Source organism: Hyperolius riggenbachi, chromosome 4 (genome assembly GCF_040937935.1).
Source record: "Hyperolius riggenbachi isolate aHypRig1 chromosome 4, aHypRig1.pri, whole genome shotgun sequence".
In the NCBI taxonomy this organism is placed as follows: Eukaryota; Metazoa; Chordata; class Amphibia; order Anura; family Hyperoliidae; genus Hyperolius; species Hyperolius riggenbachi.
The window spans coordinates 193487617-193505012 of NC_090649.1; the positions used below are offsets into that span (position 1 = coordinate 193487617).

The 17396-nt window shown below is 43.3% G+C and overlaps 1 protein-coding gene across 2 annotated transcripts in view; it reads left to right on the forward strand.

Moving 5' to 3' along the window:
• Window positions 1-17396, forward strand: part of LOC137571674 (probable cation-transporting ATPase 13A4) — a 131479-nt gene that overhangs the window by 90892 nt on the left and 23191 nt on the right. For both annotated transcript variants that reach the window (XM_068281171.1, XM_068281172.1), the window contains 3 exons: window positions 1352-1462; window positions 7574-7653; window positions 9516-9558. In XM_068281171.1, coding sequence (XP_068137272.1) covers window positions 1352-1462; window positions 7574-7653; window positions 9516-9558 — 234 coding nt within the window. The remainder of the gene's footprint in view (window positions 1-1351; window positions 1463-7573; window positions 7654-9515; window positions 9559-17396) is intronic.

The following is a 17396-nucleotide window of genomic DNA, read 5'->3' on the forward strand; positions in this document are numbered from 1 at the left end:
GAGTGTTAATTTTAATAGTAGATGTGTGTATTTTTATTTAGGAAGTATATGTAGGTGTACTATTACTATTTGGCCACTAGATGTCCTCCCACTTTATCTTCTTGTGTGTACTGTTAGTACGCTAACAGGAAGTATTGTGTGTATGTGTTACTTTCATTTTCTCAGTGACCATGGCATCTCATTGATCACAGACACTTATGCTGGATACACACGGTGCGTTCGCGCTCTCGATTTCCCGCTTGATTCCCGTCAATTTGTTTATTTCCAACATGTCCGATTTGGATTTCGATGGATCATTAGGTCGATTTGACATACTTTGCATGCGAATCGACTTAATGATCCATCGAAATCCAAATCGGACATGTTGGAAATAAATGAATCGGCGGGAATCGAGCGGGAAATCGAGTGCGCGAACCCACCATGTGTATTCAGCATAAGATTGGTTAATGGAACTGTGTTTCCACTCACTGATCTGTGTGCTAACAGGCAGCGACAAGAGCATGTGCACTAATGAGCAGGAGCTCACAATGACCACTGTGGCCAGATACGAGATACGTAAGTCTACGCTTCTGAGGCTAAGATGAATTCTCCCGGGGCATACTGTAGATATACTGTATTAAAATCAACAAGTGATTGAACACCTAATTTTTCATAGCCAATGCTTTGAGAGAGCTCAATACATGGTGATGTGTTCCACTGCTATTTTTCCAGCCTAGAAATGTAGCTATAGTGCGATCTGAAGTCCAGGGGACCTCCCTAGCTTGATTTCTAGACCCTCATCACTGGCAGCTAGGTTGGGTATTTGTCGAGCTTCCCCTTGGGGCTCATAACATTATATCCCACTGCTGGCTGTTATCAATAACCCTAATTTAGCAAAAACTCTTGTATGCGCACTTACTCTTCCTCCTCCCATGGATGATCCCCTCCCTTAAGGCCCATACACACTTCGGATTTCCGCGAACGACGGGTCGTTTGCACGCCCCGTCGTTCCGTTGTTCGCCCACTAAAAGGGGCGTGTGTACAGGCTGTCGTTCGCTGGATAAGGGTGAGTTTGAGCGATCCGCCGGGCGGATCGCTCAAACTCACCCTTATCAAGCGAACGACAGCCTGTACACACGCCCGATTTAGCGGGCGAATGACGGAACGACGGGGCGTGCAAACGACCCGTCGTTCGCGGAAATCCGACGTGTGTATGGGCCTTTAAGCTCCTGCAAGTACATCTATAAAGTAAGTAAGCATATATTTACATACTTATTTCTTACATCATGTTTTACATTAACAAAGCATAAAGCCAAACACAGATTTCATGAGTTATTCTAACGTTGACACTTTTTGTCTTATTTGCTGACAGGCTATTGATATTGAAGACAATGAACTTATGCAAAAGGTGAACTACTGTTTTGCCATGACTGGAAAAGCCTACCAGGTCATAGTGCAGTATTTCTACAACCTACTTCCAAAGGTAAAATTAACAAGGCAGGGGATAACTATAAATCATGGGACCCTCCCAGCAATATTATGATGCCCTGTCTCCACTTCCAGTAGCTCCAGTCTGCATAGCCATGCTCTTCTAGAAAGCCATACTCCCCCCCCCCCCCTCCCACACATTTATAGCCATTATTTCCCCTGTGTGCCGATGCAATTACTGCCATGTATCATCAGTTTAACTGAAATGTATGCAATTTATGAAGTGATTTACACAAATTGCATAATTTACTATATACATGTAAGACATAAAGTAGCGCAGTAGCGACTTATAGTAGAATGCAGTAAATTATTAAACATACCCACTTTTACAGTAAGTAAACTGTTTCAAATTCAGAATCATTTCCTGTATCTATATATTGCTGTATTTTGGTATGTAGCCGTGTCCTTCTACTGTAGTTATGCTTAGTCTAGGCTATATAGCTATGCAAAAATTTCCTCCCAGAGCATTCTAGGAGACAAGGCATTATTTTCAATGACTTCAGAATTCTGAGAAACAAACATTCAGCAGAGCTGCACCTGACCGAACTAAACAGGTCGCCACCTGTGAAAAAAAATCCAAATTTACCTAAGTGAGAAAATATTTTACAAGGGGAAAACACTAAATAAATAATGAATATTGTAAAAAAATAAGCAATTTTAGTCAGTACATTATTTTCACTACAGTTCCTCTTTAAAGTGGTACTAACGATTTAAAAAAAAATCACAAAGAGTTTCACTTACCAGGCATAAAGTAAAGAGAGCCGCGTCAGGGAATGGAGGATCATCTGGAAATGCCGTGGGCACAGCTCTGCTGCAGAGGCAGTGGCGTCGGGGGTTTGATCCAGGGCACCGCCCCCGAACCTGTTGCCATGGTGCCTCGGATCCTCCCCTTGGGCCAGTTTGAACGGCAGGAGGGGGAGCACTGGGCGGAGTGGCAGGGATAGCGGGCACAGATAATTACAAACTCACCTTCCTCCTCTGATCCCTGCATGAAGTCTCCAGCTTTATTCTATTTCCTCCCCTGGCATCCATCCTTTGTTTACAGCGTCTCCCGTGATGATGCATGTCATCACAGGAGGCGCTGTTACCAATGGATGGATGCCGGGGGAGGAAATAGAATGAAGCTGGAGACTTCATGCAGGGATCGAAGGAGGAAGGTGAGTTTGTAATTAAATCATCCAATACTGTTGCGCAGTGCAGTTTCTAGGTCAAACTGCTCCCAGGGCAAGGGTCAAAAAATACGCCCCCCCCACTACAGGTGGTGATGCCACTTGCCTCTTGCTGGCATCCAGACTCCCTCAGCCAAGGCTGGATTTGTATTTTTCACTACCCAAGGCCTCACCGACCGCCACTCCTAAGACCTAAGGTCCATGTACATGGTTGACCAATATCGCTCTTCACGTTTATTCATTAGGTTGTCAGTTTTGGGGAGCAAGGCCCACGAAGGCACACTGCTGAGCTATACTTTCTATTAAATGAAAAAAAAAGGAGCAGGTGGGAGATATGTTTTGGGAGCGGGGGGGGGGGGGTGGTGGTGGTAACAGCCTGTTGCAGGAATGGGCGGGAGCCATAGATGGTAGAGGAAAACAAGATCTGACACTGACTGAAGAGGTTAGCTTTGCCAAACATTATATCAATCAGGTGTAAATAAGCAGAAATGGGAAAAAGGAAGGATGTCTATTACAGAGAGGAGATAGCATGTACAGACTACACAACACATACATAAACGTATGACTATGGTAGGAATTATATTGTGAGCCCCTCTGAGGGGACAGTGTAGCTGAGACTTGGATTTATGGGGAGCAACCATCTGAATGCAATAGGATGAGGTGTGAAGTAACAGTTTGGTATTGATGTTTGGAGGTAAACGCTTAAAAAAAAAAGTACAGAAGGAGTTTACACTTTCTTAAAGAGACCCTGTATTAAAAAAAAAAAAAAAAAAACATTCGGGGGGGGGGGGGGTACTTACCTTGGGAGGGGGAAGCCTCAATGTCCCAATGAGGCTTCCCCCTCCCCTGTAGCTGCAGGCAATCCAGCGCTGGCTCCCCCGAAGCCTCCCGCAATCCTCCCCTGACAAGCCTGATAAGGCTTGCTATATTTACCTTCCCTGGCTCCAGCGGTTGGTGCTGTTGCGGATCTCAGAACAAAAACAGCCGATTCCAATTGGGTCTGCTCTACTGGGCAGGCACAGGAGAGATACGTAAAGAGAGCACTTTCTCTTCCGCAGACTGGCTGAACTAACGGGACCCGATACCAGAGCTGAAGGCAGCGGAGGACAGCGGCGTGGGAGCGCTCTGTGCTCATGAGGCTGGAGGAAGCCCCAGGTATGTATAAAACGGTAAGTATGACTGATCTCTAGTACATTTTAAAGAGAACCAGAGGTGGGTTTTAAGAATGCCATTAGGACACAGATGCTGGTACTGCATACAATGACCAGCCTCTGTTACTATACTGTGCCCCCCAGGCCCCCCCTGCGCTCTGCTGTCCCCCAGAAATCAAACCACCATGATAGCGACATGCAGTCTGCCACTAGCAGGCTGTTTACCTCTGAGTGTCTGTCACCACCGCTTCCCCGCCTCCTCTATAGCGCAGCTCCCCACCTCCGTAAGCTGATTGGAGGGAAGGGACGCAGACGGAGAGCAGCGCTATAGAGGAGGCGGGGGAGCGGTGGTGACAGGCAATCAGAGGTAAACAGCCTGCTAGCAACACGCTGCATGTCGCTAGCACGGCGGTTTGATTTCTGGGGGACAGCAGAGTGCAGGGGGGGCCTGGGGGGCACAGTATAGTAACAGAGGCTGGTCATTGTATGCAGAACCTCTGTGTCCTAATGGCATTCTTCGGGTACTCTTTAAAAACAGCCAGAAGGAGAAGCTGCCACAGTTATAAAGGGTGTCAGATTATGCAGCTGCACTCTCTGGACAAACAAAGTGAAATTAAATCTTCCCAGCTCACTGCCTGTGTGCTTCCATAGTCCACCTTACTACTACAAACTGTAAGCCCTGTGCACACAGAAACACCTCCTCACTGTGCTGTGTGAAGAGACAGGAATTCCCATCCATCACCATAGCTGTGGGGGAACCTCATATACCAAACTTCTTGACCCACAACTTCCGTTCAGCCATCTCGTGTGCTGTCTGACATAAAAAGCTCCCCTGCCTGATGCAATACATAAAAAAAAAATCTAAGTCAATTCATTTCCTCCTGCAAAATTAATCTTCCCCACTAAAGTTCACCTGGTGGGAGTGAGAGTGCTTACAAGTTACTCTCATCATTCTGGATTTCCTTACTAGTACTTCTTCAGCTTCCCAGTACTCTGTGCTCTGCAATGTGAGTGGGATGTTCTGGAAACAAGAAGCACAATAGCCTTGTGATTCCTCTCTGCTGCAGCTCTAGATTGTTCCCCTGCTGATATCCTCCCTCTGCCCTGTGTAGAGCTCTCAGCAGCTGCTTCACAAATACCTGATCGGATGAACACCTTTCCCCCTCAAGGGCTGGGGCGGTGCTTCTCTTCCTCTCATTGCTGCGTGGTAGCAGAGGAGCTGGGTCACATGATCGCCCATCTTCCTCTTATTTCCTCTTCCTCCTCTCCTGCTCTGCTCAGTCTGACACTTTCTCCCCATTCAGCGCCCCCTTGCTCCAACCTCCAGCACTGCGCTCAGTGCAGTTGCACGCCCTGCACGGCCCAAGAAACGGCAGTGGTGCTTGTATTCCGCAGGTATCCAGCTCATTCATGTAGGGAAAGAAACACATAGAGAGGGCACATAGGGTGTAACGTACAGACTGTCTCACCCTTTGTGTAATTTTCACACACTACCAGAGCTAGTGAATAGATCCCAAACGTGACAAAAGACAGCCTCCACCTCTCCCTATGAAGTGGCCGCTTACCCTCAAATTTCTTGCTAGCAAGCATAGACACCGGCAGCCATTGCCATCAAAAAAATTCCATTGCCATATCCACCTTACGCTTATATTCCGCAGGTATCCAGCACATTCATGTAGGGAAAGAAACACATAGAGCGGGCACATAGGGTGTAACGTACAGACTGTCTCACCCTTCGTGTAATTTTCACACACTACCAGAGCTAGTGAATAGATCCCAAACGTGCCAAAAGACAGCCTCCACCTCTCCCTATGAAGTGGTCGCTTACCCTCAAATTTCTTGCTAACAAGCATAGACACCGGCAGCCATTGCCATCAAAAAGATTCTTCTTCCTTTGTGGACAGAGAGCTGTGAAGCGGGTCAGCAGGGGATGCTTGTCTGGCAGCACGCTGCGGCCCAGGGTTAGGTGATATATCACCAGCAGCAAGAATCTTTTTGATGGCAATGGCTGCCGGTGTCTATGCTTGTTAGCAAGAAACTTGAGGGTAAGCGGCCACTTCATAGGGAGAGGTGGAGGCTGTCTTTTGGCACGTTTGGGATCTATTCACTAGCTCTGGTAGTGTGTGAAAATTACACGAAGGGTGAGACAGTCTGTACGTTACACCCTATGTGCCCTCTCTATGTGTTTCTTTCCCTACATGAATGTGCTGGATACCTGCGGAATATAAGCATAAGGTGGATATGGCAATGGAATTTTTTTGATGGCAATGGCTGCCGGTGTCTATGCTTGCTAGCAAGAAATTTGAGTGTAAGCGGCCACTTCATAGGGAGAGGTGGAGGCTGTCTTTTGTCATGTTTTGGATCTATTCACTAGCTCTGGTAGTGTGTGAAAATTACACGAAGGGTGAGACAGTCTGTACGTTACACCCTATGTGCCCTCTCTATGTGTTTCTTTCCCTACATGAATGAGCTGGATACCTGCGGAATACAAGCGCAACAGTATTGGATGATTTAAAGTGTGCAACGCCTACACAGAGGACACTGTTTGCAGCTCAGACTTTCTAACCAAGTACTCTTTAACCGTGCGCAGCATTATCTATGAATTTGAGTTTGTAATTACCTGTGCCCACTGTCCCCGCCACTGGAGGCACCTAACTATCTATCCTATACTGGGGAAACCTACCTATCTAGCCTATACTGGGGAAACCTACCTATCTAGCCTATACGAGGGAAACTTACCTATCTAACCTATACTGGAGGCACCTGCCTATCTAACCTATACTGGGGGCACCTGCCTATCTAACCTATACTGGGGGAACCTACCTATCTAACCTGTACTGTGGGCACCTAACTATCTAATCTATACTTGTGGCAATTATATGGGTTACCCTATACTGGATGCAACTATGACTGGCTACCTATACTGGGGGTGACTTATACCTGGCTCCAGGGAGGGGGAGGGGGCGAATTTTACACCCTTGCCTTGGGTGCAATTTAGCCTAGAAACTGCCCTGCCCTCTCCCCGGCAGTGTTCTGGCTCCCGGTCCCCACTGCCTCTGCAGTCAGACCTCAGATAGGCAGCGACCAGACAGAGGCGCATGCTACCCATGGACACGGAGTATGCATGGGTAGCATAACTGCCAGAGTACAGCAAACAGGCCAGCCTGCCAAAGGTAATACAGAGTCCAGGTGAGGGGCTTATTTATGTGACATACTGCCTATTTAATATATTTAAGTTAGATCACTGCTATGTTCATGTACATTTGGCCCTGCCTATGACCACGCCCACTTACCCACGCATGACCACGCCCATATTACACCACGGCGTGTTGCACACACCTCACATTCATTCCCTATTGGTGCCCCGTATCTCCCAGGAACCTAGCAACGCCCCTGTGCAGAGGGCTGGCAGAAGCCATAGGTAAGTGAAACTCTTTGTTTTCTAAAAATCTTCAGTTTCACTTTAAATGTTCCCTGTAAGTCACGTGAGAGGAAGATTAAAAACTGACACCATAGAAAGTAACTACCAAGGGGTTACAAATCAGGAGTGGGGAGTGAAGATGAGCAGAGGCATTAGTGACCGTGGAGTACAGGCTTCCCTGGAGCCCTGGACTACTATAGCAGTCATTATAGCTGCTAAAGATTATTTATAATCTCCTAAAAAATAGACAGAATAGAAATATTTCTGATAAAAGACAGTTAAACTACCACTATGTTTTAGGTTTGTTGGAAAAATATAAACCTATGACATTAACTATTCCTGTTTGCTGTTTCGTTTTGCAATAGCTGTTGCTGAATGGTGCAGTTTTTGCAAGGATGTCACCTGGACAGAAATCTAATCTCATTGAAGAGTTTCAAAAAATGGAGTAAGTTGTAGCCTATTACATTAAGGCATTTACTGTAAAGCTTGTCTTGCTAAGGTCATTTAAAGGGAATTTTGCCTCCCGAAAACTAGAGGATTTGCAATAATTCCAGGTGGTTCTGGGTCACCATGAGCTGCCTGTGTATTCCTAAGGTCATTTAAAAGACTTGTAGAATTATTAAAATGAACTAGAAACTAGAGGGAAGAGCTGATGCCACACTTATGTAGTTAAGATTACAGAGAGTGGTTAACTAAAGCTAGAAAACATCTGAAAACATGAGAAACAGACAAGTGTTCGAGGAAATATGGGCTGGATTTTAAAGAATCGTCAGCTACTACTTGGCCAGTTCAGCCTTCGACTGGTTCATAGCTCAACATGTTGGGAGTTGCTGAAAGAGGACCAAATTAGTAGTAGTACAGTTATATTTACAGTTTACACCCACTGCAGGAACATTTCATAAATCCAAGACAGCCGGGGTTTATTGGAAAAATAAAATCTTACTGCAGTGGCAGTTCTACAACTGCAGATTCACTGAGCATTCAGCAACCCACACTATGTTCTTATAGGACTCAAGCTGCAAACTTTGGTAATTTTATTGAAGACAGTGTTTTTTAATGTCCTTTCCAGATTTGCTGTAAAAGGCTTTCCAGTGCTCCTAAGGGACAGTTCACATGGATGGCAGGCGCGTCGTCCTGTGACGCCTGGCTCTGGGGTGGCGGTACATCAAACATGGGCTTTTCGCCCCTGCAAAAGGAAATGAAGACGTGGCGGTAAATCTACCCTAGAAGCCGCATGAGGCTTATAGGGTCGCCTCAAACGTCACGGTAAATCGGGATCGGAATGTCACGTTTGCACAATCGACAGTAATTAACGGTAACCGTGCAATACTAAACGCTTCCATTCCCTTGAATGGGAACGTTTAGCTGATGAGTCCCAGACGCTAGCGGGAATTGCCGCCAAGTGCCAGCAAAACAGCTGTGTGAACCAGCGCTAAATGTTCTTCAGCTTTAGTAAACTACCATCTCAGTTTTGAGTACACGGCCCAGTAGTGATGGTCATGTCTAGGAGAACTCATGGAGAAGCATGTGATCAGTCTGGTCAGGTGATAGATATGTTAGTCTCTGTCTCTGATTTTCTAGTTATGATAATGTACTAAAGCAGGATGTGATCACAGAAAATGAGAGATTTGCAAATCTATTACCTGATAAACCAAATCACATGTTTTCAGACTATAGAGCCCTTTTTCAAATCGCATAAGTTGCTTATGCAAAATTACAGACACAGCAGTCATAAATTATTTTTTAACATAAATTGTGAAAAACCATTTGCGCAAACTGGGAGCATCTACTGAGCATGCTCAAGACTGTAGCTCACTCATCCCTATGAGGCAGTATACACAATTAGTAAGTGACACCCAATATAAGCCAGCAGTCATAGGTGTCTTCCACTATCCTCCAACATTATTGTAAATTAGTAACCCCCAATATACGGCAGAAGTTAGATATGGCCCTCAATATCCACCAGTAAATCAGACTGATCCCCAATCTGATTTGATACCTACATAGGTGGTTCCCAAGAAGAAAAATACATTTTTTTGCATACATTAGCATTATTGCAAAACTATGGATGATAATTTTGATTAAAAGCAAAATCAATTATTAATTTTCCAGAAATTTTGCATTTATTTATGTATTTTTTCTGGTTGGACTTGATGGATGAATGTCTTTTTTCAAACAAACGAACTATGTAACTATGTAACAATGAATTTTGATTACAAATATCAAAAATGCAAAATTTGAACTCAACACTAGTGATGATAGTGTTAACGCACAATCTCACTTTTCTTATTTTTTTTCCCTGTTTAGTTACTACGTGGCCATGTGTGGAGATGGAGCCAATGATTGTGGAGTAAGTAAATAATGTTAAAATGGTGAAAAGTATGTGGACATACCTTCTACTTGCTGGTTATTTCAGCCATATATATGTAAAGGTAACAGCAGACGTAGCTGAAATGTAAGTTTATGGAGAAGATGAACAATAGAATAGCTGGAATAGAAAAAAGCCCTCCTTGCACCTGCCTTGATGCTTTAAGTCTACTCTAAAATTTGAAAGTGCTACGCATGTTCTATTCATCACATCGATGCAAAAATAGTAAATGTAAAATACCAGCTGTAACAAATGATGGTGAGGAATAGTAGTCTGAGGCTGCTTTTAAGAGTTTAACAAAGAGAGAAAAAAAAGAAAGGATTCAATAGTGGGAGTATTTTATTGGCTTGCATAAATACCAGACCACAAACTAATCATACACGTTTTCAGATGGAATGCTGACTGTCCCACATCCTGGCCATGAATTCATTGATGTCTTTGTTTCTGAACGGAAGCACATCTTCACAGCAATTATTATTATTATTCTACATAACACCATTATATCCCTTGGTGCTCTGCAAGTAAATAATAATTGATGCAGTACAAACAAATTACAGAACAATGATGGGTGGCGTGATGGAGATATCACACACAGACAACATACAGTTGTATAGCTCACATTGTTATTTTAGCTGTACATACAGTGATACTGAATATATATACACACATAGATTGTAGTTGTCCTGAGACTAATTTTGGAGATCCCAGACGTAGTTATTGTGCAGTAGTAATATTTAAAGGTGGGTACACACATCAGATAAAAGTCTTTGGAAAATGAAAGATCACAGACCAATTTTACCCCCTTCCATGTAGTATGAGAGCCACACCTACACAGTCTATTCTATTGAGCTGAACTCCCCATCAGATAAAAATCTTTGCACGATGCTGCACACAAAGATGCTGTACACATGCAACAGATCATTATCTGCAAAAGATCTGTTCCTGCAAAAGATCCGTTCCTGCAAAAGATCCGTTCCTGCAAAATGCATTCATAGTCTATGATATCTGCAGATCTCATACACACCTTGTTTAATACCTAATACACATGGTACGATTTTCCATGCGATAGATGGAATGTGATTGATAAAATCCGTCATGCCCGATATTGCTCCCGATCGTTTCCGCGCTTGATTTCTCATAGCGGTGAATGGAAAAAGATAAGAAAAACAAATGAAGATAAGAGAATCGAGCACAGAATTGAGTGCAGAATTGTGCTAAAAAACGATCGGGTCGCAAAATCGCACGAAAAAACGTAACGTGTGTACCCAGCATAACGGACATTCATCTGCAGATCAGATCCACCAGGATGGATCTTCGGATCTGCAGATGATTGTCTGATCTGCAGATGAAAGTCCTTTAAACAAGGTGTGTATAAGATCTGCAGATATCATAGACTATGAATGAATTTTGCAGATACAGATCTTTTGCAGATACTGATCTTTTGAATGTGTACAGCATCTGTGTGTGCAGCATCTTGAAAAGATTTTTATCTGATGGGGAGTTCAGCTCAATAGAATAGAATGTGTAGGTATGTTCTCATACTACATGGAAGGGGGTAAAATTGGTCTGTGATCTTTCATTTTCCAAAGACTTTTATCTGATGTTTGTACCCACCTTAATGCTATGCTGGAATGCTCCATTATTAGCGTTGTTTGCGGCACACAACTAATCTAAGAAATAATGACTACCTAATCAAGCTTTTCCTGACAGTACACTAACCATAAGGAAGGCGTCATGTCATAACTCAATAAACTCCACCCCCCTCCAATGATCAAGAATATTTTAGTATATTTACTTGAAAAAGTTCTTATACAGGTTTGTCCAGTACATTTCAAACGTGACTATGTCACAGTCACGTTTGAAATGTACTGGACAAACTTGTATAAGAACTTGCCCTGTGGCCTGCTGATGGTTTATGCATGCGTCTATTTGAAAAGGGCGCCTGGAAAAAAGGGCACCTGGTGTAGCCCATATATGCCAAATTCGGCTACAAAAAGGGCACTTGGTGTAGCCCATATGCCAACTTAGGCTGCAAAAAGGGAACCTGGTGTAGCCCATAAGCCAACTTTGGCTACAAAGGGCGCCTGGTGTAGCCCATATATGCCAAATTTGGCTACAAAGGGTGCCTGGTGTAGCCCATATATGTCAAATTCAGCTATAAAGGGCATCTGGTGTAGCCCATATATGCCAAATATGGCTACAAAGGGCGCCTGGTGTAGCCCATATATGCCAAATTTGGCTACAAAGGGTGCCTGGTGTAGCCCATATATGTCAAATTCAGCTATAAAGTGCATCTGGTGTAGCCCATATATGCCAAATATGGCTACAAAGGGCGCCTGGTGTAGCCAAAAAAGCTAGTTTTAGGTTATAAAAAGGATACTGTTATAGGCAAAATTTGTTGGGCTATAAAAGGGTGGTGTTGCCTAACCCTAAGATTCCCCAGGTGGTGCCTGACCCTAAGACCCCTCAGGTGGTGCCTAACCCTATGCCCCCCCCTGGTGGTGACTAACCTCCCCTAGTGGTGCCTAACCTTAAGACCTCCCCCCCCCCCCGCTTATGATGACTAATCCTAACCCCCTGCACACCTGAATCAAACATTTTTGCTATTAAAGGGTGCCATTTTGTAGCAAAATCAAAAACCTTGTAGCTGAATAAGAAATACTGGCTACAAAGGGGCGCCCTTTTGTAGCAGAATTAAAAACCTTGTAGCCGAATAAAAAATATGGGCTCCAGTAGGTCACCCTTTTGTAGCCGAAAACCTTGTAGCCAAATAAAAAATATGGGCTACAAAGGGGCACCCTACTGTAGCCGAAAACCTTGTAGTCGAAAAATATATGGGCTACAACGGGGAGCCCTTTTGTAGCCAAATAAAAATTATGGGCTACAAAGTGGCGCCCTTCTGTAGCCCGAAGTAGGCAAATAAAATATGGGCTACCAAGGGGCGTCCGCTTGTAGCCTACATAAAAACTCGGGCGCCTTTTTTACCACCTTGTAGCCGATACATAGAAATAACATTGATGTCTATGAAGGCGCCCTTTTCATACAGGCAGCTCAGGCGCCCTTTTCAACTGATCCCTTATGCATTGTTACAATTGCAGTAATAAACTCTGCTGTAATGTTTATAACATACTTAGTTAAAATAAAAGTTAGTGACACAAAATGTTTCTCTTCTATGTTTCCTTCCTAAAAATTGAATGAGAATCGTAAAGAAGTGAATGGATATGTGGTGGGGATGGGAGAAAACTAAACAGGAATGGGGTAGAGATGGTAAAGGATTGGACAAGGTTGGAGTGGTAACAGGGAAATAACCTGAAAAAAATAATAGGGATGAGATAAGGGACTACCATAAGTTGAATAGTGAATGGAGACAAGATTATGTCCCAGTGTACAACACTACTGGGAAGAGTGTATTTGCTAGTGTGTAGCAGGACTCACAGATAAGAATGTGAGAGTGACCAATGTGTTCTGTCAATCAATTTTTATTGATTCAAGGTTAAAAATAAAAACATTATGATTACCTTTCCATATACATTCAGAACAAAAGTCTTCACAAAAATACTATTATTTCCAATAATAAGAAATTCACATAAATAATGGCGTTAATAATGATATTATTCCATAAAAACTCTTCCCCCACTATGAATACAGGTAAAACATTCCTCCCAAAAAAAATTTCAAAGAAAGAAAAAAAAAAAAAAACAAATCAGGGGCTCATTCCAATCTCTAGACCAGTGCTGCTCGGATACCCCTTTTCAAAATCCGAATTGAATTTGGATCCGGATACCCAGATATCCGGATCCGAATCGGATATCCAAATCCGAACTTTTTGGTATCCGAGTAAAATCGGATATCTGAACCCAATATCCTGGATTTCGGCCGGATTCAGATAGCTGGATAGAAAACCAGAAGTGGCCTGAAAATGGCTTCAATTGCTTCCAAAACTCTCTCTCTCTCTTTCTCTCTCTCTCTCTCTCTCTCTCTCTCTCTCTCTCACACACACACACACACACACACTCTCTCTCTCTCTCTCTCTCTCTCTCTCTCTCTCTCTCTCTCTCTCTCTCTCTCTCTCTCTCTCTCTCTCTGACTGAATGACCTCTGAAAGGGTTTTTGGCCATTGAAGGGATTTCCGCCTCTTCTCGGATATCCTATCTAACTATCCACCCGGATTTCGGATTTTACATGGGAAATCCGAGTTCGCTCGGATAGTGCTATTCGGATTTAGAAAGATATCTGGAATCCAATTCAAGGTTCGGATAGTGGAAAAAGTTAGGATTATCTGGGTAGTATGGATACCCGAATATTGGATGAGCAGCACTGCTGTAGACACAAAGATGTATTCCAGCGTCACACCAACCTGACAACAGTGCTGCTCATCCAATATTCGGGTATCAAAACTATCCAGATAATCCGAACTTTTTCCATTATCCAAACTTTGATTTGGATTCCAGATATCTTTCTAAATCCGAATAGCACTATCTGAGCAAACTCGGATTTCCCATGTAAAAGCCGAAATCCGGGCAGATAGGATATCCGAGCAGATAGTTCAATGGCCAAAATCCCTTTCGGAGGCATTCAGTCCGAGAGAGAGAGAGAGTGAGAGAGAGTTTTGGAAGTAATTTCAGCCATTTTCAGGCCACTACCGGTTTTCTATCCGGATATCTGAATCCGACCGGATATCCAGGATATTGGATTCGGATATCCAGTTTTACTCGGATACCCAAAAGTTTGGATTCAAATATCCGATTCAGATCCGGATATCTGGGTATCCGGATCCGAATTCAATTCAAATTTTGAAAAGGGGTATCCGAGCAGCACTGCCTGAGATATTCTCTCTGTAGTCCAACCATCCTGACCATTGATAATTCACTGTATACATTCTATCCTGATCTGTGTAATGATTGGTGTAGTAAGCAGAGAGAATCTGATTATTGGCGATCTGCAGTATCACCAATAATGCAGATGTCACTTGATCATTGATGATCTGCAGAATCACCAATAATGCAAGTGTAACTAACCTCTGGATACTGTAGCAGAAAGAATAACAATAAACATGTCCAATATACAAGACTGTGGAAATATCCACCACACGGTGATTCCTCAGAGGTGTGGTTACCTCTGAATGGGAACCCCGTGTGTGAGATCCTCGGCCCAAGAGAAGATTGGGATCTCAGCACCTGGCAGTAATCGTCTGCTAGGGCAGGCGTCTCGGAGAGGCAAGCGTCAGAGATATCCCACCAGTGGGAGACGTTCCACTGGGGAAAAGAGAAGGGTCAGAGAGGAAAAGGTTCGGCAACAGAGAGACGGTAGCAGCACAAGAACAGAAGGCTGATTCAGAGTCCGTTAAACAGGCAGGGTCGGCAACTAAGAATCAGATAGGCAAAGGTACAAAATCGAGAAGAGGAGAGAGTAGTCAGGGATAGCCAGTCCAGACACAAGATAGACAAGTCAAGACACAGATAAATATGCAATACAATCCTAGACTGAGGTGTGATGTCCTTGATATCAACACCAGGGAACTGAGCTAAGGTCTGAGCGTTTACACCTAAATATTCACGACAGCAGACAGTGAGCAAATGACATCTGTGGGCTTAAAGAGACACTGCGAAAAAAAATATATGATATAATGAATTGGTTGTGTACTATGAATAATTACTAGAAGATTAGCAGCAAAGAAAATATTCTCATATTTTTATTTTCAGGTATATAGTGTTTTTTCTAACATTGCATCATTCTCTAATATGTGCAGATTACACAACACTCAGCATTCAAAATGATTCTTTCAGAGCAGTCTGTGAACTAATGACCTCTCCTCTGGCAGAGAAAAAGTAAACAGTTGAGATAATAAAAGCCAGAAGACAGCCCTCTCCACGACTTTTGAAAGTCGTAGAGATTAATGGCTTTTTTGCATAGAGAGAACAACTGGAGTTTCTTAACTCTTCCTGTACTGGAAACAATTCGACTGATGTATCTGATCTTAATGTTTTATTTCTTAGCTGTACTACACATACAAATCATAATATCATAATTTTTTTTCGCTTCAGTGTCTCTTTAAATGCTGAAGCCCAGTTCCACCAGCCCGCCCAGTGAGCTGGAGCTAAAGTCAGCATGTGATTGGCTGACTAAGGTCAGCTGATCGCCGGATCAGCTGACCAGTCTCCTCAGAGAATAAAGATCCTGCCACCTCGCGCGCGTGCGCATGACCCTCTGCCTCTGAATCACTGAGAGGCCAGGTCCCTGGTCAGCGCACGCCCGCACACGTAAGTCCGCCGGCTGAGCAGCGGGACCCACCGCCATCCTGTCAGCCGTGGTGGCGCCCGCCCTGCTCTGTGCCGGCGGCTCCGTGGGCGTTTTGGAAACTGCCGGCTGGGATGCGGAAGCCGCCGCCACGCTGCCCTGCGCGGCGGCGGCTCCGCTATTGCTCACAATCTGTCTAAACAAATTCTTCCATTCTCATTATTTCATTAAATGAAATGCAATTTGGGGAAAAAAATCTGCATTGGAATTCACCAACCTTAAAATTTGGACCTATTTTATTGAATGGATAGCAAATCAAACAGGGAGCTATTTGAGCAATACAAGAAGTAAATTCTCCTGCAGATCATTTGGAAACAAAACTAGTGTTGACTGCCTGTTCATACAATACAGAAGGGTTAACTGGAATTCCACTTTAAACATCACACACACATGGATGGGTGTTGTGTTTTTTGTCCTCATGCTTTGCCAATGCAGTGTATGTTAGTCACTCTTCAGTTACATTACTGTGTGTATTTTACGGATGTTAAATCCCTGGGTGAATTATGTACAGATGGGTGTGGTTTTCTTTTGTCCTCATTCTTTTTCCAAGTAATAGATGTAAATCTTTTTCCAGGTAATGCACAATGTATGTTTAGAATGTTGATATTACCACAAGCAATTAGATTAATGTAATGTGTTAAAGCACACCTGAAGCAAAATAAACTTATGAGATAATAAATTGTATAGTACAACTAAGAAATATAACATTTATGGCAAAGAAATAGGGTCATATTGTTTTCCAGTACAGGAAGTGTTAAGAAACTTCAGTTGTTATCTATGCAAAAGAGCATCTCTGAGTTCATCGACCCCACTTTTCGACTCAACTTGGGTAACAGACAGTCCTGTCTTCTGAAGCACTTAATCAACTAAGATACAGTGAGAGACCGGTTGAGATAAGATTTTACTGCAGGACGGTTCAAAGGGTCATTATTTCTGCTTTGTTTTATAGTTTAAAATACAGAGGATGGTTTGTAAACTGCAAATATGACAATGATGCAATGTTACTAAAAAAAAGTTATATAACTCAAAATGAAAATAAGAGACTCTTTTCTTTGCTACTACTGTTCTATTAATTATCCGTACTAAGCATACAAATTATTATATCACTAGAAATAAGCCCGCTCGTTAAAAAACAGGTGCTAGGCTTTGACTGCAACCTCCCGCACTGCCTTTCCCCCTCCAACAGTTGAGCTCACTCCGCCCCGCATGCGCGCCCCCTGCACCGGATCTCTGCTGTCCCAAGTCGACCCGTGTGCTGCGCATACGTACTATGCCAAATGCATAGACACAGGGATGGTGGACACAGGGACACAGCAGTTTTATTATATAGGATAAAGGGGTTTTTTTTGCTTTAGGTTTGCTTTAAATGAACACAGATTAGATAACATTTTTATGTTTTCTATCAGAATCTGTATAATAAAAAAGCAGATCTATCTATCTATCTATCTATCTATCTATCTATCTATCTATCTATCTATCTATCTATCTATCTATCATTGTTTAATAGTCGCATACACCAATGA